At 37.3% G+C, this 26,077-nt stretch overlaps 1 protein-coding gene across 2 annotated transcripts; it reads right to left on the minus strand.

Annotated features, from left to right (window-relative positions):
* Positions 1 to 1,465: 1,465 nt before the first annotated feature.
* LOC105061086 (uncharacterized) lies at positions 1,466 to 13,873 on the minus strand. 2 transcript variants are annotated; one of them, XM_073257055.1, is made up of 8 exons: positions 13,249 to 13,388; positions 10,352 to 10,507; positions 9,329 to 9,365; positions 9,005 to 9,241; positions 8,878 to 8,925; positions 3,460 to 4,073; positions 3,226 to 3,309; positions 1,466 to 1,919 (listed from the first exon to the last, which is right to left on the minus strand). In XM_073257055.1, the coding sequence occupies exons 2-7, from the start codon at positions 10,441 to 10,443 to the stop codon at positions 3,237 to 3,239; spliced, it is 1,101 nt and encodes a 366-aa protein (XP_073113156.1). In that variant the 5' UTR covers positions 10,444 to 10,507; positions 13,249 to 13,388; the 3' UTR covers positions 1,466 to 1,919; positions 3,226 to 3,236. The 2 variants fall into 2 exon arrangements, with proteins under 2 accessions (XP_073113156.1, XP_010943341.1); XM_010945039.4 differs by lacking the exon at positions 10,352 to 10,507 and having other exon boundaries at positions 13,249 to 13,873.
* Between the last annotated feature and the right edge of the window lie 12,204 nt (positions 13,874 to 26,077).

A 26,077-nucleotide genomic window follows, 5' to 3' on the forward strand; every position in this document is an offset into this window, starting at 1 on the left:
GTGGCATGAGCCTTGATTCAACAACTCACCATTTTTTTTTTCTTATTGGAATTTTTATTTGTGAAGTATGATGAACCCATCTTCCATGGATCCAGGCATCCAGCAGGCAGCTAGTTAGTCTGAGTGAGCTCAAATAACTTGCAACAGTCCATTCCACTTCCATTAGAATACTAGGTAGCTCAAACATCTCTGTGAACGTCAGCAAGTCCTTTCATTCCTACTTATAGAATGCAAATTGTTGATACCACGAAGGCTATTGCATTGCTGAGCCATCCATCTCTGCCTCATTCACTTTTCAATAGGATGAGTATTATTTTCCAAGGCCGCTTAGAAGAGGTGTTGTCTCTATGATACAAGTATACCTTTTTGTTTTAGAGGAGATTCTAAACCAATTAACAGGACATGCGACTCTAACCAAGTCATTTTTCACCAACATCCGCCCTGTAAGGCAGGACTCAATTTGCACCATGAATAACATGCCATTTATATGGTGATGCGCATGCAGTTCTGAAAACAGTTGCAGAGGTCAATAGGAGCTTGGATCAATGGCTGCACTCTTTTTTATTTTGTTTACATAAATACCTTTTATTGTCTCTCCAGGAAGAAGGGATGAGAGGGGATTATGTCCCATTTATTGATTTCTATTAGCGGCTGCATGAAATTATATTTTGGTCAGTAATATTGTTTCCTAGCATTGCACAGCAAAGGAAAACATACATGAACATATCTTACAGGACAACGCTTAGCAGAACAGCATTGGGCAGTGAGTCACATGGTTTTTGCACAAGAGAGACTTCTATGGATGTCTATGATTCAATCAAATTATAATTGTTGGAAGTTAAAACTAAGAATGGGAATAAATCTGCAAACTGCTTTCTCCTCTTGAAAACATTGTCAACGACTCATTGATAAACTAAGAGTGCAACGACATGATGGTTGCCAAAAAGAATGGAAATAACATGGTGGAAAACACAGATAACCAGATGGTGCACTTGCTTCTAGATTTAGACATCTTTTGCGGCTGTCTTGTTAGAAAGTCGAAGTCTTCACAAATGACATTACATGCATTTTACTACTCGAAAAGGAAGCCAGCATATTTAACAAGAATTGCTTAAATTTGGAAATTATACTCTTTTACATCTTGAATTCATCAAACTTTCCCAAAAAAGTATCAGTTTAACTTTCAGAAAAAGTGCATGGCCAAGCTCACAGAGGTTGTCTATACTTGTTTCCCGTGGTTTGAGCCTTTCAGGCTGCAGCTATGCAGCAAAAGAACAGGTTATCAGGTTATTCTAACAAATGAATATTCTCTCATGTACACCACGCTGATGCGGGCAGCATGCAAAGTTGGGCAAGGAATACTACCTACTTCCAATCATGGTTGCCTTTCTAGAAGTGAAATCTCAAAAGAGAAAAAATTGGGGGATTTTGATCAAAGATGCTAATTTCAAATAGTCACAATATCTAAAACAAGTTATTGACAAAATTATTACAAATAATGAGCATTGAAACTCAAAGTCAATATTCAATCACTATAAAAAAAATTAAAATCACAAAATTATGTGTAGTTCTGATTCACAATGTTGATTCTGATGCACATGCTCATCACAAAACAGGCAAAGCTAAAAAGTTCTCTTGGAGCAGAGAACTACATAGGAAAGGGTTGTTAGAGGGTCAGGCCTGGCTGACCACATAAAAAATCTTGAAATAGACCCATCTGGAAGAGCAAAAAGATCAAGTTTTTGGTCCATTTTTTAACAGCATTCCCTAGAAATACCAGACTGATGGATGCCATATATTATAAATATTATCTGGCTGCTGCACACCTGACAGTTATCTGACTACACGGATAGTGCATAGAATAAGGCTAATCCATTGGCAGTGGTTGAGAAGCACTTCACCGAGGAATTTTCATAGACCTAGAGTAAGATAAAGTTTTATAATTTTAATTTCATGGAAAGAGAAAAATATATATCAAAAGAATATATCAACTATTAAAGAGGATTTAAAACCCCTTATAAAACTGATGATATCAATGTGTTTGAAAACCTTGAAAGTTCAATCATATTTTCAGAACTGATGCAGCTCTTTAACATTGTATCTAAAGATAAGCCACGACCATCTGAACAAAAGATTCAAATAGACACTTGCCAATAAAATGAGCATTAGAATTGAAATAGCACCATAAGTCACAAAGTGAAACAAGAACCGTATGGCCAATGGTGCAATAATTAAGGACCAACTTTGTTATGCTTCTTAATCAGCACTACCTGACTTGGTAAAAACTACATTGGTCTTTTCTATTTAAATTGACAATAATGAGCTCATGGAATAACTTCTTGCAAGGGCTAATAGAAGCATAGTGGAGTACTATGCCCCCAACCTGTCCACCTATTATATGTAATACATGCAAGAAGCTAGAGAGTATTGTGCACAAGGAGATTACATGCAAGAGATAAGCAATACTTCAGAAATTGCTTTTGATTCATTTCACCTTACAACTAGTGTACCCAGCCACTGTGATATACATGAAGAAATCGCACATATATTCTGCTCCTTATCTTTCAAAATATAATTGCACTTTCCTCCAATCAGCAACAAACAGGCTGACAATTCAGTATATAGAGTAGAACCAGATTCTATCTGACAAGAAAGACACCATGTTCCATTATTTTCAATATCTTGCAATCAGATCTTTTTAGGGAGGTATTAGAGTTATCCATGCTGTTATGAATGGCAAATAATTTGCCATTCACAAGAGGAAACAAAGAAAAACAAAGCATACTGCCATGCACCAAAACCAGACAAAAGAATTACAATACTGAATTTTCTTATTGTAATCATAATATATCATTTTCTACTTTGCTTCTGTTAGATAGCTGATCTCACGAGGCAACAAACCAAGCTCAAAGGTAAAGTCAACAATCAAACTGAAAAATCAGATGTAGGGGCTTTAAGATATCCACGTGATTTTTATGTGCATCAAATCCCTTTCAATGGACAGTAACATACATGCTAAGCAAGATTGATTGCATGACAGAGAAGAATAAAAATGAAAAGAAGAAATTTCTTGTTCTATGAGCCTGACAACAACAAGCTGGTTAAATTAAACCCTATTATTTTTTTCCAACAAACACGACAATATGAATTTTCCATCACCAAGACAATCCACCCAACCCATATATTAATCAGAAAGGAAAAAACAACCCAAAACCAAGCACTGACCTCTGAATACCTCAGGCCCCGGAAGCTTTGTCTTTGAAACAGTCGATATTGCACAACCCCACCGATCTCATCATATCTCCAAAGCTGCCACCATTTGATTACAACAGTCAAGAGAGAACCAGACAACACAAAAACCACAGAACACAAGAGATATATATATACACATATGACAGAACACAAAAATTTGAAAAAAAGGAAGAAAAATCTTAGCCAGTCATTTAAGTTTTATCCAACCGATCAAAGCTTTTCCTTGGTTTCTCTGGCTGGTCCATGTTATCCTTCGAATTGTCAGAACGATCAACACTTCTTCTTGATTTTTCTCTCCTATCAGTGCTGGCTCTTGACTTTTCTCTCCGATCTGTGCTTTGCCTATGTTTCTCTCTGCGGTCAATGCTTGTCCTAGACTTCTGCTCTGTGCTCTTCCTTGAAAACTCCAAGCTGTCGGTGCTTGGCCTAGTCTTCTGCTCTATGCTCTTCCTTGGAAACTCCAAACCATCGGTGCTTGGCCTAGACTTCTCCTTCTGGTCGGTGCTCTTCCTGGGAAACTCTGGATTATCAGTGCTAAGCCTAGACTTCTCCTTCTGGTCAGTGCTCTTCCTTGGAAACTCTGAACGGTCAGAGCTTGTCCTAGGAGCCTCAGAGAGATCTGAGCTCTCAGCTGATTCATTTTTTATTGCAGGTGACTTCTCTATGGCTGATATAAATTTTCTTAGATGCCTTATATAGTCAGGATAAAGTTCCAAGTTACAATGGTTCCCTCCCTGAATCCAGAGAGGCTCAAACTTCTCTTTGCACAGTTCCCAAAGCTGCTTCCCATGGTAGAATTTCACAACATCATCATCAGTTCCCTGCAAACAAAAAATACACTTCACGATCCCAAATACGGAGAACTTCTTGGGAAAGCAGTATTCTTATAGAAGAAATTCTTTAGGCACAGACAACCTAAAGAAGCATGCATGCTTATTTATTTATGCCAAAAATAAATAAGTTCATTTTTCTTTCCAATATTTTTCAAGGTATATGTTGCCAATGCTGCACCAAAGATAATAAACACTTGTTAATATCATTTTTGGAAGGAAACTCTTAATTTGGAATTTCCTATTTTTCATTTGCCTGTTCATGTAAAAACATCAGGTTTCTTGTATGACACAGAAATGACAAATATTGAAGCTTTTTTTTCTAGGCTCTTTATTCCAGACACTGCCGTTATTTTACATCAGTTATCCATTCTACTGGTCAAAGCACATTGAACATCCATTTTTTATGATGTAAGATTTTAAATGAACATCATCTTACACTGACATTATTCATATTGTTTGGTGATTCATAATTTGCACTTGATGACAAAAAGGATAGTTCCCACTGACAAATGTGATCATGCAACATATGACTTGAATGTGTGCAATTGAAGTTTTTCTACCATTCTTAAGGGTATGAATAGTGCATATAAGAACTATAGTGCCAGCTATACAAATAAACTTTCTTTCATCTATTCTATTGCCCAGTAGTGACTGCAACTACATATCCATAAAACACGATATCAAGCTTTGATGGAAGGAACATTCAATACAACGAAGGTTGAAAAGAGGCACCTCTTATCAGTCATAACTCCTAAGTGAGTTATGAATTCAAATAATTGTTGCATACACTTGGTCATAAGTATCAAAATCTCATACAAATAATGTAATGTTAGCATGTTTTTTTCTTTTCCTTATCTAAATGACATATCTGATAAACTTCAAACTCACAAGTAAATAGAAATTCAAATATCAGTCAATAAAACTCCATCAGCAGAAATTTCTAACTCAAGATTTTTTTTTCTTAGTGAATTGAATGGTGCAAAGAATACCTAGAAAATGCTTGGGACATAAGAAACAAAGAAAGTGTTGCTGAAGGCTGGAAAAAAAAACATATGGAAAAATATAAGTATTAAAAACATTTTCTGATGGGTAACTGTGAAGCCCGGCCCGACCATGCCTGTTTTTAGCTGAGGTCGGCAAGCATTGCCAGCTTCAATTTAAAATTCCCCCCCAAAAAAAATCAGAACAGTGGAAAATGGAAATCATGATCCCTTGCTCTGATCATTCATTGAAGGAGACAAGGCTACCGACGGTGGCCGGTATACTCATCATGGGCTGGTGGAACGGTCGATGGCCATTGGGAGTCGAAGACCAACAATTTAAATCCCACCCATCCCTCGGCTAAATCCACCATCAACCCGTCTCCACCTCCCTCTCCCTTCTTCCTCACCTCTAGCAACCGCCGAGCCGCCGCAGTCAAGCCTCCATTACTCGAAAACCCCCTCCCCTTCCTCCCAATCCTCTTTATCTCCTTCTATCCAGGAGCTTTTGAGTGTTTTTATTGCCGGAATTCTCCACCATCAGCCACAACCCATCACCGCCACCACCTCCGATAAGCCCTTCTCGCTCCCCTTCTTTTCTTTTGGCCTTAGGTGCCGTTGCCATGGCAGCAAGGGGCAACATCTTTTTTTCCTCCTCCCTCCCCTGTGCATGATCGAGCCACCACGATCGCCAGCACTCCAACTGCACTACCACCGCTGGCCGCTCTAGCCACATCACAGTCAACCCCCACCCCTCCTCCCATCTGTTCTTCCTTAGAAAGCCACTAGGAGGTCCTTGGTTTAGCTTGGGAAGAAGAGAGAGAGAGAGAGAGGAAAAGAGAGAAAAAAAGAAAAAAAGAGAAGAAAAAGAAAAAAATATATAAAAAAATAAAAAAATTAAATTACTTGGACTCGAACCAAGATCATTAATTAATTATTGTTTTGTAGAATAAAATTGGTTCAAGTTTGATTGAAACATGTATAATTTTTATTATTACTGCCCAGTTTAATATGAGATTAGGTCTTAATTTAGAAGCGATATCTGACCTATGAGGCTTAATTTTAGGAATAAGCCTGGTCCAACCCTATCGGAGGCCTAAGTATGTTAGATGGCAACATGTCTTAGCAGTCTAATCACCATCCAATCTGGTACAAAAGAGATCCAACCTTTTCATGAACCCATCTTGTTGATTGGGCTCCAATCTGATTGGGTTTAGATCAACCTGAACCGTATAGATCTGACTCATGAACCGACTGAAACCATGATCTAGATCGAGGCCAGACTGAGAGTCTCTTTCTATTCACCTTAATTTTCCTCAAATCGAAGGCTAATGAAAATTAGAATTGCTTGTGCTAAAACCTTCAATATTAGAAGAACACCGGATCTAGAGATCGGGTTGTGAGTCGAAGATTGTAATTTTGGATCCGATTGACTGTAAGTTCCATTTATCTCTGAAATTTTATTTAGTATATTTCATGTATTTCCAAATTAGAAATTATATAAAAATTATTGAAATATTTAGAAAATTGAAAGTGTGGAAAAGTATGTATCTTCTATATAAAATGAAATTCAAAATTATGGATCAAGCATAATGTTATCCTGACATGGTTGTAAATTTTTAAATATGATGATTCTTTTATGTTGCATGGTATTACACTTGTATGAACTTATGAATGAAAAATGTTTGCTTATTTTCAAAAATAAAATATAAAAATTTATCGAAAACTATTATGGAAATAAGTATGTGGGTTATTATAAAAATTATCAGAAAAACTCTCTAGTTAGATTATGATCTGGTCTAGCCAACGAGATTGATCATTGGACACACGATTAGAAACTAGTTTCTCCTAGACCTAGCCAGTCGGGACTGATTGCTGGTAGAGTTAGTCTCTTTAGGCCTAGTTAGTTGGGACTGATCGCTGGCACACACTGATGCATCGCGCTAAAACCTTCAATATTAGAAGAACACCGGATCTAGAGATCGGGTTGTGAGTCGAAGATTGTAATTTTGGATCCGATTGACTGTAAGTTCCATTTATCTCTGAAATTTTATTTAGTATATTTCATGTATTTCCAAATTAGAAATTATATAAAAATTATTGAAATATTTAGAAAATTGAAAGTGTGGAAAAGTATGTATCTTCTATATAAAATGAAATTCAAAATTATGGATCAAGCATAATGTTATCCTGACATGGTTGTAAATTTTTAAATATGATGATTCTTTTATGTTGCATGGTATTACACTTGTATGAACTTATGAATGAAAAATGTTTGCTTATTTTCAAAAATAAAATATAAAAATTTATCGAAAACTATTATGGAAATAAGTATGTGGGTTATTATAAAAATTATCAGAAAAACTCTCTAGTTAGATTATGATCTGGTCTAACCAACGAGATTGATCATTGGACACACGATTAGAAACTAGTTTCTCCTAGACCTAGCCAGTCGGGACTGATTGCTGGTAGAGTTAGTCTCTTTAGGCCTAGTTAGTTGGGACTGATCGCTGGCACACACTGATGCATCGCGTATTTATTTTCAGGACTAATCTCTTTGTCCTATCACGAGATTAATCATGACTATGTGAATTAGAGCTAGTTTCCTTCTAGGCCCAGCCAGTATGGCTGCTCACTGGTACACGTTGATGGATCATGTATTTGTATTTAGAGGCTAGTCTTTTTTGGATCTTGTCATGGGGCTGATCATACCCATAGTCACTGAAGATTGAGTGAGGATTTTATGTTTTATTGTTATGGATAGTATGTTTTAAAAATTAAAATTAGGTTGGTACATGTATCTATTATTGCTAACTGTTATATTTGAAAAAAAAAATTTAATTATATTTGATCCCTCAGAGATATTGAAAACTTACTGAGCCTGTAAAGCTTACTCTTATTTTTTTTCTTTTTTTCAGATCCAGAAGAGCATATGGAGCTTGGGATCGAGTAGTGGGAACCTAGGATCTAGAAGACTTTTGATTAGTTGTCCTACGGAGAATTGATTAAGTTCTAGTCATTATTACTAAGTGATTATGGTTTATTGAATAAAAGCATTAGATTTTTTTGCCTGAGTTGGAATAATATACTGAAAGACTAGGCCTTGCATGTCCCATGGGGTGAAACCCTAGAGATGTGCAGCCATCTGTTGTGTGCCCGGCTCGGACCATCGGGTTGGGGAATGACAGTAACATCAAATTAAATTCGATGTACAACCATCACCACCCTCCACCCCAAAATTTAAGACCTGCATAAGTATATAGAGATGTAGATAGAAGAATGAAATACACAATGACAGTTAAGCTAGCCAATAGCTTTCTATACTTAAAACAAATAATTCGTTTATAATCAGCCACTAGAGAATCAACATCTATGCATGTTGCAAACACAAACTCCATTCTATAAGTATATCAAGCACCACTAGAGGACAAAAACAATAACAAAATTATAACTATTATATGTTAAGAAATGATAAATATAAGATAATTGGTAGGAAAAATGAGGTTCCACTACTTGGGCTAGGAAACTGCAACCCAACATCAATGTGCACTTATAGTACAACCATGGCATTTCATAAGAATCCAATATCCAATAACTAACTAAGCAAAACTTCCATAACAGAGATTTCATTGGGAGCAAAAGAATGACTCCAATTGACAAAGAGGAGTGCAGAGAACCCAAACTACTTAGAGAACAAAAGATTTATAAGTAACTATTTGTACTGAGGCTAACCGAATAAACTTAAAATGTGATATGATGCTTTAGCAACACTTTCAGATAAATCAAGAGAAGTATTAATATAATGTACTCACATGAATTACCAGCACAGGACACTTGACATGTGGAATTTTCTCAATGTTCTGCAAAGATAACAAGAGTTCATGTTAATCTGCCAAAAGCATAAATTCTTTAGAACTAAGCAAAAAATGATATGCAAACCTTGTATATGTCAAACCAATATGTACGCTTCACAGGATACATCACTCGTAGACCAGACAAAATGGGACTATGTAGAACAACTGCTCTCAAATGAGGCAAGCGAGTAGCTAAATCCAAAGTGGGCCCACTGCCAACAGATTGACCATATAAAATGATATCTTCTTCGTGGGCTCCATATGTCTCCTCAAGGCATCTATAAGCAGCCTCAATATCTGCATAAGTATTTTGCTCGCTTGCCTGCCAGTAAAAGTACAAAAAGGTGAACTTAAGAAAGGTTAAAAATAAATAAGCAGAACAAGAGCCAGCTAAGAACATAATTCCAACCTTTCCAGATGATTGTCCATAGCCAGAATAGTCATACCTGCAGAAATTAGATATCTGTGTTAAAAAGGATATCCTCCACCACAAGCACGGATGGATTAATATGAGAAAGCAAAAGGCATTGAAGACCTATGCAATTGGAGGCAAGAAACTGAAAAGAAACACAAACTTGGAGGTCCATCAGGCATCCTGTACCAAGTGCTAAGTCTGGGCACCAAATTCAATTAGGGCTGTTGAATGGATGAGCTGTTGACGTGTCAGCCCATGTTTAGTTCAAAATTCAGCTTGTTAAATTAGTAGATGAGCCAAGATAGAGCTTGATTGGCTAGTTTGAGCTCGGCTTAGTTAAAGCTTGAAATATAAATATAAAACTAATTTATATATCAAACATTTTAGCAACTGTTTCTATACAACAAATATTGTATAACTATTTATTATAAACTAAAATAATTTATATAAAAGAAAAGAAAATGTGATATATCCAGGATAATCAGCTTAAAGAGACCACAAGCTCTAACAGATCTCTTGAACAAGCAGTTTGCGAATTTGTGAACAGCTCGAGAGTGGCTCATAATTAAAGCAGCCGACTCAACTACTGTTTGTTTACACACCTAAATTGAATATTAGAAAGCAATAAGAGCTCATTTATTCAAAAGAAAAGGGTTTAACTATTTAAGCATATTCACTTTAGCTTCACTCTATTGATCTCCACACGCTAGAAAACTTTCCAATCTAGCATCAGTTAGTCTTTCCTTTGACTTGTCAGCAGTTCTTTGATAACTCTTGAGAAGCACATTTGCTTCCATTTTCATATAGATGTTGCACCAGATGTTGGTGGAGTTCCCATGACATGGAAGTGGATACATGTGCAGATGGCTTCCAGCTAGAAGTTGAATAGATACAGCATTCCTCATGTGATTGTATTTACAGCACAAACATTTCAATACAGGGTCTCTGCGCAGAGAAAGTAGGGTAGAAACTATAACAAAGCTTTCTTCATGATAAAGCACAGACACATTGACCAACCTTACAAATAAAATCCTTGAGTTTTTCTTCTTTCTATGTCTTGTTACTAGAAGCATAGGATATAGAAGCATTTGCCTTTCAATAAAGTCCATCCATGCGTTTTAAATCTCCTATCAGAACCTCCAACAAGGCACAGTTTGTGATCAATAGAGAAACCTATCAAAAATTGAAGTCATTAACTTTCAGTACAACATAGATAAAATTCAAGTTTTGTATAACTTCCTTAGCTTTCAATCCTTTTATCAACATAACTTTATGAGGCTTCCTATAGTTGAAATTACTTTATTCTGTAAACATCTTTCTGCTTATAATCATGAAACAGTTTTCCTCTACTATGTGCAAACTTCTTTTGTTCCTTCACATGTCCATGAGCCACAAGTTAATCTTAATTTTAAATGACAATAAAAAATTAATTAGTCAGCAGTTGCAGTTATATAACTTCATTTTGTATACTCATAAATATTCTAGCATTATATGTTAGGCTGACACTACAAAACAGGATTCCGAAATGTAGATATAAGGCATTCTCTAGAAAGTATTACTGGAGACGGTAGTCAGACAGACACGAAAACATGTGCAGGTCCCCCCTGACACACATACAGGAAAAAAGTAACAATAGAACTGCACTTTTGAATGACCAATGAGTGAAGTTATAAAACTTCTACACCAAAGTCTAAATTGCAAACTAAAATAGTCCATCCCCATTGTGTTGTTAAGCTAACAAATGACAGCATGGACTGAAATAAAAGAGCACAATAATTGCAGAGCTCCAATCACTGGTACCCTTCACATCCATTAGCCATTATTTAGCAGTGAATGCACTGCAATAAACCAGCATTCCCTCATCCTCACTGCTTTCTTCATCTGAATTATAAGCACAAAAATCCAACCTTTACATAACATTTTTTTAAAAAAATGTAAATTTTGAACTAGAAACTGAAATAATTTTTCTTTTTTTAAGAAAAAAGTACTGCAAAAATAACCATGAAAAGTTTGAATTTTCATTCATCTTAAAAGTTAATGATTACAATAAGTAAAATTAAAACTTAAATCTGAGTGTAACAATAGACATTTAAGAGGCGTAACCTCTTAAATTCCCACCTTCTTATAACTTCCAATTTTCTTCTTTTCTTCTTTTTGAAATTAACATGTATCCACCAGTCATGTTAGAGGAAGCAAACTGAGTTCTCCTCTTTAAATTGATCTGTCTATCAGTAGACTAAATTTCCAGAAATAAAGGAACCCATCACACTGAGACTACTTAAGGTAAATAAGGGGCAACGCAAAATTCACTGTCATGGTACATGTTAAAAACATTAATCCTTAACCCACCAAAAGCACCTCACCCGGTAAAAGACTTCAATATCATTAACTGATAAGAACAACTCACATTCGTAAAAGCAGCAACAAAATCAATCCAAAATTGCAACAGGCCATAGATCAATCAAAATGCATGAACTTCCAATTGCTTTATTCAAATGCAAATAACAAATTAAATTGAGCTCTCAATTAAAATTGCCCATCATAGCATTAATAATCATCATTAATGTTGTTATATTTATATGCATAAGATTCAATAAAGTATTATTTCGAAATACAATGATGTACTTGCAATTGTGTCTATCCCATATTAAGTGGGTGTTGCTTTTATTTCTTCAACAGCAAATGTTTTGACTACTATTCCATGGTCAAAAAAAGGAGTGAAAGCAAGAAATTGATATATTGATGAGAGTGCAAAGATCATGCTGCAAAAGTTTTCAACCACAAGAATGAATAAAAGGCAATATGTAATAATTAAGATCGGTGGGTGGTCTTCCAGTTTCAGTATCCAAATAGCATCTCACCACCCATTCATAAGCAAGAAGTCTACTATTTACGAATTCATTAATGCCCCTTCATGCCTAAAACAGCTTCTGCCATCAAAACCATCATTTTCTAGTTCTTTGATCAAGATGAAAGAAAGAAACCTGACCATGAAACCATATAATTGTAATTGTCTTTGATGTTTCGAAAAGAAGGCGCCACCCACCAATGTAAAGCATAAAGCTCAAAGGCTACAACCTAGGAACTTCTTTATCTATTTTAAATCCATCAAAAAACCTTCCTGATAATTACATTAACACTCTTGGAAACACAAGAGGCAAAGAAAATCAAATTAAAAAAAAAAAAATTCAAAGAAACACAAACCAAATATATATAAAAAAAAAACTGACGCATGATTCTGCTAATCAGTCGAAATATATAGACTAGGAGCAAACAACCGTGTCCTTCCTATCATTTCAAGAGAAAAAGAAAAGAAAAGAAGCACAGTTGAACACATTATTCACACTTTTTTACAAAGACCACTCTAACTCACACCACTCAAGGAAGTTCAAAAGAAGTGCCATACCCATACTTTTCCACCTGTAGCTTAAGATTTTAAGACTGAATACAGCTATATGAGACAAAGAGGTAAATAGCACTCTAGTCTGTAAGGCTTCCTCAAAGAGGCTCAAAGAATTTTAAGTTGAACAAGCTGCTTAATCCATGCAAAAAAAAAAAAAAAAAAAAAAAAAAAAAAAAAAAAGAGCTCCTTGTTCCTTTTTTTAAAAAATACCGAGCTCCGAAAACATCAACTTTCTGATTAGTTAGATCAATTCCACCAAAATTTCAAACTACCAAAAATTCAAACTTGAATTAAACTAATAACCTGGAGACTCATTCACTCCATCAAACGTGATCAGAACTTCCCGCTGTCTTCGTCACAATGTCTCGGCAGATATCAATAAAATCCTCCTTTGCATCAAAATCCAAACTTTAACACCCCCCCCCCCGGAACCCCAAAAGGGGGAAAAAGAAAGAAAAAGCAGCCCACCAACAACGTTCAGCAAAAGAAACAACATGAGAAGACTCCTCACCCCATCAAGTTCACTCGGAGGTGATGGCTGAGCTCGACGAAGAGCTCATACATCTGCCCGAGGTCCGCCGCATTGCCGTGGGAGTAAAGCACGGTGAGCTTGGCCTCGGGGTTCCTCACGTACATGGCCACTATCTCGGTCCCCCGCTTGGTCTGCAGCCTCCGGACCTCCACCCCCTCCCGCCGCGGCACCTCCGTCATCACCAGCCGCCCCGACGCCTCGTCCTCCACCACCACCCCATACGACGCCGGGTCGGGAGGGAAAAAAGCGAACCTCGCCACCATCGTGGACTTCACCCCTCCCATCTCCAATCAAACCACCACTCCTCCCTTAACTCTCCCAACCTATCGGGTCAAGCCGCCGAACAGAGGCCCCGCCGGGGCGCCATCGCCGGCATAGGAGAGAGGGCTCCCGATGAGGATTCTGGGGTTCCAATCTAGGTTTAGGGTTTTGCGTTTGGGGACGGAGAATGGAAGAGTGAGCGGCGGAGGGAAAAGAGAGAGGACGTGAGGAGGAGGAGGGGAGGGAGGGAGGGAGAAATAGAGGCATTTTTTTTATTTTGATATATTTTTTTTTTTGAAAAATGAGGCATTAAGAGGAATATTTCTAAAAAGGGAATTATTGGAGGAATAGTTAAGGAGTAAATTAAAATGGGGAGGAAGGAAGACGGGAGGAGTTCCCGGCGTAAGAAAGGAACGGGATCACGTGATGGGATCTGTGGGTCACGTGTGCCGCGGACATTACGGCAGCGATGTCTGGTGGGCCCGTTGAATTCTTGGGCGTTTACTGGTTCCAGCAGAATTTTGCTGGATTTGGCGAAAACCCAAATATTTGTATTGAACTCAACAGCAAGGCGATCTATAATGCTCTAGCATGAGGTTACGTAGAAGTGGAATTGTTTGATTCGTATGAATGCCCAGTTAGTTATGGACACAACTCAGTTTAGTTGAGACTCCAATTTTTGTTGTTTGACAAATTTAAACCGTATGCACATAAAACTCTCTCTGATTCTGCTATGGAGCAAATTTGACTTATAAATAGGTCTCTTCTCTCTCTTTACTGATACATATATTGCATTTTCCTAATCACTAGATGTTAATTTGCTTCGAGAGCTCTAGTTGACAATTTAGATTAGGCAATTCTATATGTCTGTTGTATGCATACAAAACTATAGATAGGCAAACAATTTTGAAAAAAATGTAATTTTTTTGTTTGTTTTATTGAATATTATTAACAACTACCATGACTTGCCACCAAATTTCAGCTCAATTTTTGGCATTACTTTGCATTTAAAATAGAGCTGGATTAAACCTTGGCAGTGGGCATACAGTTATAGTCAAATAAAATTCATACTAAGAAAAAAAGGTATTACCATCGGTAACTCGACGAATCGCTATCCAATTCATGGAGTTGATATAGCAGCTGATTGGTATATATGGTACACAGACAAGTTGGTGGTGTCGGGCAGATCTTGCCGACCATTTAGTCAATACATTGTATGGATGATTTGTGTAGTGATTTGATAGATGCTTTATTAGCTTCTTTCCATAAAAAATTTAGATGTAACCGACAAAGAATTTCCACTACAAAGCAGATATAGTATGATAAGCAGTTCTATTGTGCATTTAAGATCAATTATTTACATGCCGGCATTCTTTTCTTTATCTACTTATTTAAATGTAATAAGATAGTGAAAAGGGTGCTGATATCCTTTTTATCGCAATTATCTTAGCTGATGATGCATGCCATTATATTACAAGTGCTTTTTTTTTTTTTTTTTGAGATTATAGGTGTCAATTTGTGGTCTGTGCTCAAAGGTATTTAGAAACCAACAACAAATGACAACACATGTAGACTGAAAGAGAAACACTTTGAATGGAGATGGGAAAACAAGAATGTGTGTTTTGGCATGTGGGAAGAGGCCAAAGAGCTTCAGAAAGTCATGGACAGGGTTCAGAAGGGCGTTTCTGGCCAAAATCTCTCAGGGATTTTGTCTCGAGAGAGTATCATGGAAAGACAAGGGAGCGGCAGGAAGACCATGCTGTAGCTCTTTAAATAGCTCTAAAATATCTGGTCGTAGCCCTGCGGGACAGACATGGCACGGTTGTTTGATACTGAGATGGACCCATCCGTGCTGACCCCTTAGTAGTCTCCAAGTATGGGCACATAGAGCTAAAGCCAGTTGATATTTTGCAGATTTCACAATCGTCAGAGTCTTGCTTTAATTTTGAATCAAAACATATCTATAACCATAGATAATTCACCAAGCCAGAATGTATGGGATCTTGAGCTGGGCGCAATCAACAAGAAGCGTAAGATTTAAAGCCATATAAAATTATGAATAAGCTCACTGAATCTGAATGCTTACATCAATGATTCTCCTCCTTTGGGTATGGCAACCATTGGATTGCGCGATATTTGTTTCGAGATCTATGCTAGTAGGTGGCAGACGAAAGACAAAAATCGGAAAACTTCAAAATCCATGCAGGGCACCATCCAATGGTTGATGTCGCGATGGAAGATCCATAATTCTTTTATAAAAGATACAATCCAAACCCCAAATAGCTTTAAGTATACCAAAGTACTGAGGTAGTGTGGAGAACAAAATATCGCAATAAACCTCATTGCCATCGCCTCCGTTTAATGGCCAATTTAGGAGCTTGCTACTAATACTAGCACATCTTAAATGTTGTGGCTCACTTGCATGCCTTACAGAAGCATTAGGAAGTACTTGATCTCTGTACTAATTAATCTTGGTCAAGAGTGGAAAAAAATCTTCAAAATATAGCATATATAATAAAATAAAAAGCATGATGTCCAGGAGAAACTTTCACTATTAGTACACTCGAGTGCCATTTTTGTGCTGCCAATGTAGTGCGCATGCCTTAGCACGGCTCTTATCATTAGTTGGTCACACCCATATACTAATGATTCTTGAAGGCACCTTTCGATATGCCTCCCATTCTCTTAGCAGTGAAGGCCTTTCATGCTGGCATCTTTAGATTGGTGGGGCAAATGGTAGTGCATCTTTTCAAAAGATTTTCCAAGCCAATTGAAAGCGCGTGTTGCCTATGCTGGCTTTGTTCGGGAAACCATTATCTCTTTCTTTATGATTAGAACTTTGGTCTGTATGATAGTTATTTGGGAGACGTTTAATTTTCTTATGAATACGTTAGTAAGGTTTGCTTAGAATTTACAAAAATTATAGGAAGTTTTTCTCAAAGTAAAAGCATTTTTTTTTTTTGGATGGAAGGGGCAGGCAACGTTGGGGTCGGAAGTCAATAAACCACGAGGCTTGGGATCAACAATTTTGGTTTTGAAAATTTTTTTGTGTATGCACCGTTCATGATGATTGATTTTCATATGGAGATGATGAATTTTTTTTTTTTTTATATATCATATTTTGGATCTATGTGTAAATCAATTATCATAAGCGGTGCGTGCGATTCTGCATGGCCTACGGTGCATAAAAAATTTCTCTTTGACTTTTTCTTTAGAATATGGTCCTCGAACTAGGTTTTGGTATAAAAGCAATCGTATCCAGGAAGAGTCATCCCGCGGGCATGGGCTGAATAAATTGGAGTTTATCCTGGCCTAAGATTTTTCATATACAAAAAAAAAAATATATATTTATTTTAACCCTTTTTTTTTTCCAAGTGATACTAGCCTAAAATTTCTGAATACCTCCAAAGTAAGGATGCAAATAAGCCGGGTGATCACAGCCAAGTCAAGGACAACTTGACTCAGTCTAGTGGTAAATTGGGTGGTGCCTGAACCTGACCCAGCCCACTTAGTCAAACCCAGATGCAACTTGGTCCGGCAATGTGTGATTTGTGCCTAGCCTGACCCGACTTAATTGTAAATCATGTGGACCCCAAATGTGGCCCAACCTATTTTGAACCCAAAATATGCACACTTGGACCCAACCTAGTCAGGCAATGTGAATCCACACCTAGCCTGATCCAGCCCCAGTTGGCTTTCCCAAAGCTTCATCTCTAATGGCACCTTCATCCTCAATTAAGTTCCCGTTATGGTCCTTGAGGAAATTGAATAGTTTCTCCATTCCTTCTGAGCACCTAGATCGGTGGAAGAATTTGGAATTGTTGTTTCTTTCCTATAGCCACTTCACTTTGGATTTGTGCCTGCAAAAGACCTCTTGTTGCTGCAGAGGTGAATGATGTTGAGCTAGGCAAGAATGAAACGTGCCAATTCCCTTCTGTCAAGCATCCTCTCACAATCCTTAAGGTGCAAATCTCTAACTTAATTTCCTTAGTTCTTTTGAAAATATTATCTACCGTAGTTCTGCTCCAATGCTTTAGTGTCCTCTTGGTGAGCTCTGATCTACAGTTCATCCGGTACATGGCATCGCCCCCAACGGGAATGCTCCAAACACAATGAAAAATATCTCTGGATTGCGGGTTATAAATCCATAAAATTTCAAAGCGACAAGGGAGTTTGCAAGATGCAACTAAAGAAGTATCAATAAGTGTAGGATAATGATCATTAGATGCAATTCGAGGGAGATGACATATTTGGTGGTTTGGGAATCTCGGTATCCAGCTCCCAGTGGCAAAAGCTCTATCAATATGTTCCTAGACTATGGCTCAACTATTGTGGCTATTACACGAAGTGAAGTGTACTTCTATGCTCCCAAAACCAGACAATCCATTAAAAAGCTATGAAGCTATGTAATTCTATCTTTTGAGTGTAAGGTTTGCCTTCTGCCTTTTAGTTAGCCCATCAGTATAATTAAATTCTTCTGCAATATAGAAAGCTTAGTTTATCAAAGCTGACCATATGACTTGCTTTCACCAATACTCCATATCTACATAAATGGCTAACAAGATCCATGGACTATACTAAGTTTTGTGATTACAAAGTCTATCTATGGAGAGCTATTATTGAAAATATCCACCCTTGCAAAACCTCACTGCCAAATTACAATATTGATGCCTCCTTTCAACCCCTACAACTCCTCAATATGGAAGCACCATTAAAGGGGAACCAACATCAAGAAAGGAGCAAAGTTTGACCAATTAGATATGCTCCAAAGAAAACACAAATATGGAGGTTATGATGGTTCTTACAGTTGGATAAATGAGGATTTTCCAGCTCTTTATGTGTTTACTGTACTAATACTATCACTTTTACCACTATTGTGGCCATCTTTGGTGGAAAAATCTTGTTTTAGTTGGAAAATCTCTTAATTTACTGTTGATGTTTTGTCTTGATTATTTCATAAATAGATTTCTGTACATGCAAAATAAATAAAATAAGTTATAAATATTATCCAATTCAAGGTACACTTTGGAAAATACTCGCTTTAGAGTACAATTCATCCTCTCAATGTGCAAATATTTAATGATAGTTTACTCTTAATATATATTGACTCTTTAAAAATTAATCAAATCTAGATACAATAAAAATCAGCAAAATGGATTGAAGAAAATCGCTCTCTATCTTCTTATATCTAGAGCCAGTCCTCTCTTATCAAATGCTTAAAGGATGCATTTGAGTTCATTTACTTAGTGCTCAATTTACTCTTTTAATACATAGAGTTAGGCTTCGAGGAAAGCATGACATTTTATTTGACTCTTGGATGTCAAAAGCCTAAACTCCGTACTTTCTTTTGAGAGTGTTATTTGCCTTCTACTTTTTGTGAAATAAAATATGGTGGTATACGTCCAACCTTCTTCTTTGGAGTTGTGGTAGCAACAATGAAAATGAATAAAGGATATACGTATCCTTAAGATTTAAAAGGGACCATGACAACCTAAGACTCATCAAATAAAGAATTCCTATATAGAGGATGGCAACTCTGTGTCCCCTTGATTCGTGGCAACAAGGACATGGATTAGCTATTGATCCAGAATTATGGGAAAGGGATGGAGCACGCATCATGAGTGAAAGACCAACGAAGGGCCATAAATGAACCTTTGAGGGTTATAAATCTATATTTTGATAAAATGCTTTTTGCACCTGCACAGGAGAATAGTCTAGATGTCTCACAGTGGAAGAAAGATATCAAAGAAAAATTTGATGTAGCATTAATTTGCACTGTAGGAGTTAAATTGGAAAATAGCACAACGAAAACATGAGTACATCCAACGCTAGCAGAAGGATACTTACTTAAAAGTTTTATAAATTTGTAAAGCTGCTGGTGCACCAAACTCTAATGGAAATTTTTTTTTGGAATGGGAGGGGCTAACCCCCACATCCCTACCTTTACTTTCATATTTTTGAAGGCGGCTCCAACGGGAATTGAATCCTCAACCTCGTACCTAAGAAACGAGTGGTACCATCCAAACTAAAGTTTAGTGGTACTCTAATTGGCATTATTTGTGAGAGTTAAGTGAGACTTGATAATAATTGATAGTTCTTTATGGAGCTCTTTTCTTAAATAATATATAAAAAAAATTATTTACATAAATAATATAAAATCTAACTTATTTATGAAAATAATGTAAAAAAAAATATCATTTTGAATGGCGTTTTCTCCCTGCCACGTCACCTCTTTTTTTCTACGTTGACATCATTCGAAAAAAAAAAAAAAAGTCATTTTGAATGGTGTTTTTAAAAATGCCATTTTGAATGACGTTTTTAAAAATGCCATTCAAAATGGCGTTTTTTATTTTTCTCCAAAAAAAATCAGAAAAAAAATAGAAAAAAAATAAATTTTAAAATTTTAAATTAATAAATAAATTAAAATTTTAATTTTGAATGAAATTTAAAATATAAAAATTTGAATTTGTAATTCAAATAAAAAAGATAATTTTAGATGATTTTTTTTTCAAATTAATTTTTTAAAAAAATATCTAAAAAAATCTTAAAAATTTAAAAAATTAAAAATATCATAGAAAAAGAAAAAAAAGAGAAAGAAATGCGAAAGAAATAAAAATTATAAATATAAATTTTAAAAAATAAAAATTTTAAATTTAATTCAAAAACATCATTTTAAATTCTTGCCAAAAATGTTCAAAAAAATAAAAAATTTAAAAAATAAAAAAGTATCATTAAAAAATCAAAATTTTAAAAAAAAAAATAAAAATTATAATTTGAAATTTAAAAGAAATAAAAATTTTAAAATTAATTGAAATAAAAATATCATTTCAAATTACTTTCTCAAATTCAAATTAATTTATTTAAGAAATATTCGAAAGAAATAAAAAAATAGCCTAAAAAAATTTCATAAAAATAGAAAGAAATGAAAAAAATAGAAAAATTATATAATTACAAATTTAAATTAAAAAAAATAAATTTTTAATTTGAATTAAATTTTGATAAAAAAATAAATGCATAAAAAACTGAAAAAATGAGGAAAAAATGTGAAAAAAAAGAAATTTATAAATTAAACTTAAAAAAAATAAGAATTTTAACTTTAATTCAAATAAAAAATATCATTTTAAATTATGTTGTCCATTTTAAATTATTTTTTAAAAAAATTATCTCAAGAAAAGAAAAAAAATATTGTAAAAAAATAAAAAATATCCTAAAAAAAGAAAAAAAAGAAAAAAATAGAATTGAAAAAAAATAAAAATTGTAATTCTAATTGAAAAACAAAATTTATAATTTTCAATTTTAAGAAATAAAAATTATAATTATAATTGAAATAAAAAATATCATTTTAAATAACTAAATTAATTTAAATATAATTATTTAAAAAATATTTTAAATAAAGAAAAAAAATATGTAATAGAATGCCAAAAAGATAAAAATGGAAGAAAACTAAAATTATAATAATTTTAAATTAAATTTCAAAAAAAAAGTCATAAAAGAAGTAAATAAAAAAAAGATAATAAAATAGAAATTATAATTATAAATTAAAAAAAATTTAATTTTAATTTAAATTAAAAATTATCATTCAAATTACTATCCTCATTATTTTATTAAATTTATTTATTAAAAAATCACAAAAAAATAATTAAAAAAATTAAGAAAAAAATTTAAAAAAATCAGAAAAAAAAAAATACCAAAGAGAATGACGTTTTCTCCTTCCCCCCCTCTTCTTCTCTCCTTCTCCCTTCTCTCTCTTCTCCCTTCTCCGGCGTCTCTCCGGCGGCACGGCGGCGAGCTCTCGGCGGCGGTGAGCTGCCTCCTCTCTCTCCCTCTCCCTCTCTCCCTCTCCTTCTTCCTCTCTCTCTCTCCCTCTTTTTCGTTGGCCGGCGGCGGGCCGCGTGCCGGCGGCGGGCGGCGCGCCCCGACGGCGGGCCCACACCCCGGCGGTGGGCCCCGACCCCCTCCTCTCCCTCTTCCTCTCTCTCTCTTCCTCTCTCTCTCCCTTTTCCTTGGCCGCCGGCCACAGACGGCCGGCGGCGGGCCGCGCGCCCCGGCGGCGGGCCCCGGCCCCCTCCTCTCCCTCTTCCTCTCTTTCTCTCTTCCTCTCTCTCTCCCTTTTCCTTGGCCGCCAATCACAAACGGCCGGCGGCGAGCCCCGCGCCCTGACGGCGGGCCCTGGCCCCCTCCTCTCCCTCTTCCTCTCTCTCCCTTTTTTTTGGCCATCGGCCACAGACGGCCGGCAGTGGGCCGCGCGCCCCGACGGCGGGCCCCGGCCCCCTCCTCTTCCTCTCTCTCTCTCTTCCTCTCTCTCTCTCTCTTTTTCCTTGGCCGTCGGTGACAGACGGCCGGCGGCTGGCCGCGCGCCCCGACGGCGGACCGCATGCCCCGACGGTGGGCCCCGACCCCCTCCTCTCCCTCTTCCTCTCTCTCTCTCTCTCTTCCTCTCTCTCCCTTTTCTTTGGCCGCCGGCCACAGACGGCCGTCGGTGGGCCGCGCACCCCGACGGTGGGCCGTGCACCCCGACGGTGGGCTGCGCGCCCCGACGGCGGGCCCCGACCCCCTCCTCTCCCTCTTCCTCTCTCTCTCTTCCTCTCTCTCTCCCTTTTCCTTGACCGCTGGCCATAGACGGCCGGTGGTGGGCCACGCGCCCCGACGGCGGGCCCCGACCCCCTCCTCTCCCTCTTCCTCTCCCTCTCTTCCTCTCTTTCTCCCTCTTTTTCCTTGGCCGCCGGCGACAGACGGCCGGCGGTGGGCCACGCACCCCAACGGCGGGCCCCGACCCCCTTCTCTCCCTCTTTCTCTCTCTCTCTCTTCCTCTCTCTCTCCCTCTTTTTCCTTGGCCGCCGGCGATAGACGGCCGGCGGTGGGCCCCGACGATGGTGGTGGCAGCGGGCCCCGACGGTGGCGGCCCATGCGGCCGTGGGCGGGCCCCGTCGGGGGGGCTGCGGGCCCCACCGGGGCCCGGCGGCGGCCCCTGTGGCAGGCCCCGGCCCTCCCCTTCTCCAGCGGCGGGCCCCGACGGCGGCCCTGTGGGGGTCGGGCGGCGGGCCCCATCGCAGGGGGGGCCGGGGTGGCGAGCCCCACCGTGGCGCGGCGGCGGCCCCCTGTGGCGGGCCCCGACCCTCCCCTTCTCCGGCGGTGGGATACGGTGGGTCCCACGCGATGGGCCGCGATGGCGACGGGCTGCGATGGCGGCGGGCCCCACGGGCTCCGGCGGTCGCTTTGTGACGGTTCCCGACGGCGGCTCCGCGACAGCCCCCGCGACGGGCCGTCTATTTCAATTTTTTTATTTTTTTTATTTTTTAATTTTATTTTTATTTTTATCTCATTAGATTCAAATGTATTTTAAAATTCAATTCGATCGTATTTTAAAAATTTTAAAATATATTACATTTCATGAAAATGTAGACCCGTCAATTGACCAATGTAGAATATTCTACGTTATCCGTATAAAATATATATTTTTATATGGATACCATAAAATATATACATTGATCAATTGATTGTCCAGTTTGGACAGTTTAGGAATTGCATTTAATTCTATAGATAATTACATTATTCGAATGATATGCGGAGGGTTCGAGAGAAATTTCGGACAGTATTTTTTTTTAGTTCTCCTCACACATTTTGAGTCGTGTGGTGAGAACTATGGGGAAATACTGCCAAAATTTCTTTCGGTCCTTTTTGCGTATCGTTTGATTAATATAATTAATCTGTAGAATTAATGCAATTTTCAAATGGGATAGGATCTATCTGTACCTATTTGTTGATGATATAATGCATGTATCATGTAAATCTTTTGAAACGATAAAATAATTAATAATATTAAATATTTTGATTTGGATTTTATCGTAGGTTTCTCTGAGAAAATGGCCAGTACTCGAGTTCGTGTACTATTGTATTATGATTGCATGATACAGAATAATGAAACTGGTATGCAGTACAGTCACCCTGCAAATCGGATGATTAGAGTATCTTCATCATTATCATGTCAAGAATTATTGGATCATTCATACAACAGTATTCCTATAGACAAAGAAAAATATGAAATAAAATTGAAATGAAAATCTCCTAATCTGTCGGGACAGTTAATGCAGAGTAAATATATCTTGGTTCCAATTGATGATGATGAAGATATCGAAGAAATACTGATCTTTTCTTTGAAATATTCAGAATGTCGATTTTTAGAATTATATATTGAAAAAGAAGATGTACCAAGCTTTGGATACCATAGTCGGCTTTTAACTCAAGCGGACAATAATGTTGGGCCTTCCTCACCTTTCGTAACTCCTATGGTGCAAACCGATAGTGTTGAGGCCATTTTTGCAGAACAACATTCCACTACTGCCGGTCCTAGTTGTCCAATTATTCCAAGTCCTATGGTGACTTCTCCTGTGTCTTCTACTATGGTGACTTCTCTTTTGCTAGAAGTAGTGGTAAGTGCGAGAGACGACACTCATATAGGAAACGATGACTGGATAGTCGGTGGAATAAATTCTGATAGTCTAGGTTTTGAGTCAGATGAAAATAGAGATGAAGACTGTTGGACGGATGAGGACAGTAGCAGTAATGATGATGATGATGAAGATGAGAATGATGATGAAGATGTTCAGGCTAATATTAATGTGGAAGAACCTCAACCTCATTTGCACGAACTTCCATAATATTTTAACGATATAAATTTAGATGATGGTGGTTGTGTTAGTGCTGGTCGAAGATTGAACTCTGACAATCAGTTTTGGGACTCCTCGATGACTGAATTTTCTTAAGATCTAATGTTTGAGAGTAAAGATTATGTAAGGAGAGCTGTTGATCTTTATCACATTATGAAGCATCGGACATACAATGTAGTTCAGTCGCATTCAAAATTATGGTCCGTACGATGTGCATCATCAGATAATGTTCAACATTGTAAATGGAGGCTTCGTGCTGCATTGTTGAAAAAATATGGATATTTTCAAATCACAAAATATGAGGATCCTCACACTTGTTTGTTTACGGGATTGAGTCGAGACCACAAACATGTCAGTGGAAGGATGATTAGCACATTAGTCTGACATATTGTTGAGAAAGATCTCGGTGTTAAAGTTGAAGCTATTATGGCGGCCGTTAATGATCAATTTCAATATACAGTGTCATATAGGAAAGCATGGTGTGAAAAGCAGAAGGCATTGGTTGATATTTATGGAGAATGGGAGCTGTCTTATGCTAAATCACCTTATTATATGGCTGCACTTCAACATGCAAATCCCGGTACAGTTATTTCATGAAATTTTTTTCAAGCTGTGAATTCCAATGTCCGAGTTTTAAATTATATTTTTTGGGCTTTCAAACCATCTATCCAGGGTTTTACGCACTACCGTCCTGTAATCAGCATTGATGGCACGCACTTGTATGAAAAATTTAAAGGTAAGATGTTAATTGTAACAGAAATTGATGTAGAGAATGAGATATTTTCATTAGCATATGCAATTGTGGATGAGGAGACGACTGCAAGTTGGAGTTGGTTTCTTTTCCAGCTCAGAACATATATCGTTAAAGATAGAAATGGAATATGTTTAATTTCTGACAGGCATCCAGATATATTAAATGCCATCGCAGATGAGTCTATTGGATGGAGTCTACCATGTGCCTATCATTGATACTATTTAAGACATATCTGCAGTAATTTCAACACTCATTTCAAAAATGTGCAGTTGAAAAGAGCAATATGGCATGCAGGAAGCGCTCATCAAGTTCGCAAGTTCAACTTTATCATGGGTAGGATCAGAACAGTGAATGAAGAGGCTTGGAGCTGGTTGTCCGAGATAGAAAAGGAGAAGTGGACGTTGGCACATGATGATGGCCCGCGCTATGGTGTCTTAATTACAAATTTATCGGAGATTTTTAACAGTATTTTACGAGGAGCTAGAAATGTGCCAATTATAGCTTGTGTTCAAATGACATTTTATCATCTTGTGAAATACTTCAATACGAGGCATGCCCAAGCCTTGAGATATGTAGAGGAAAATCCAAATAATCTTTTTACTCCTCATGTTGCAATTAAGATTGCTGAAGATCAAGTTAAAGCTAACCAGCACCGAGTAACAGCATTCAACCTTCAAAGAGGTATATATGAAGTGCTTACGAGGAGAGCAAGCGGAGGGTTACGAGGTGGAGAAAATTTTCATACGGTTACTTTAGCTGAAAAAAAATATTATTGTGGAAAGTGGAGCATGTACAAATATTCATATTCACATATTTTAGCTGTGTGTTAAGAAATTGCTGTACATTTTAGTGATTTTGTGGATGATGCATATACAATTACAGCATATATGAATGCTTGGAGCGATGATTTTAATCCATTACCACATGAAGATTATTGGATGCATACACGTATGTTCAAATATATTCCTGATCATCATTGTTTGAGACCCAAGCAGAAAGGTAGACCAAAGTCAACGAGACTACGAAATGAGATGTATGATAAGCAAATAAGAAGTAAGAACCACTGCGGTATTTGTAGGGAACAGGATCATGACTGCCGTCGCTGTCCTAGGATACTTCAACTTCA

Source organism: Elaeis guineensis, chromosome 1 (genome assembly GCF_000442705.2).
Source record: "Elaeis guineensis isolate ETL-2024a chromosome 1, EG11, whole genome shotgun sequence".
Classification (NCBI taxonomy): Eukaryota; Viridiplantae; Streptophyta; class Magnoliopsida; order Arecales; family Arecaceae; genus Elaeis; species Elaeis guineensis.

What these genes read in the sequence shown, in the direction of transcription:
- LOC105061086 (XM_010945039.4), bottom strand. Translation starts at nt 13,553, where the DNA reads ATGGGAGGGGTGAAGTCCACGATGGTGGCGAGGTTCGCTTTTTTCCCT. An exon ending in ATGGACAATCATCTGGAAAG is followed by an intron (nt 9,242 to 9,328) that starts GTTGGAATTATG and finishes TTTTACTGGCAG; the next exon opens with GCAAGCGAGCAAAATACTTA. An exon ending in GTCCTGTGCTGGTAATTCAT is followed by an intron (nt 4,074 to 8,877) that starts GTGAGTACATTA and finishes TTTTGTTTGCAG; the next exon opens with GGAACTGATGATGATGTTGT.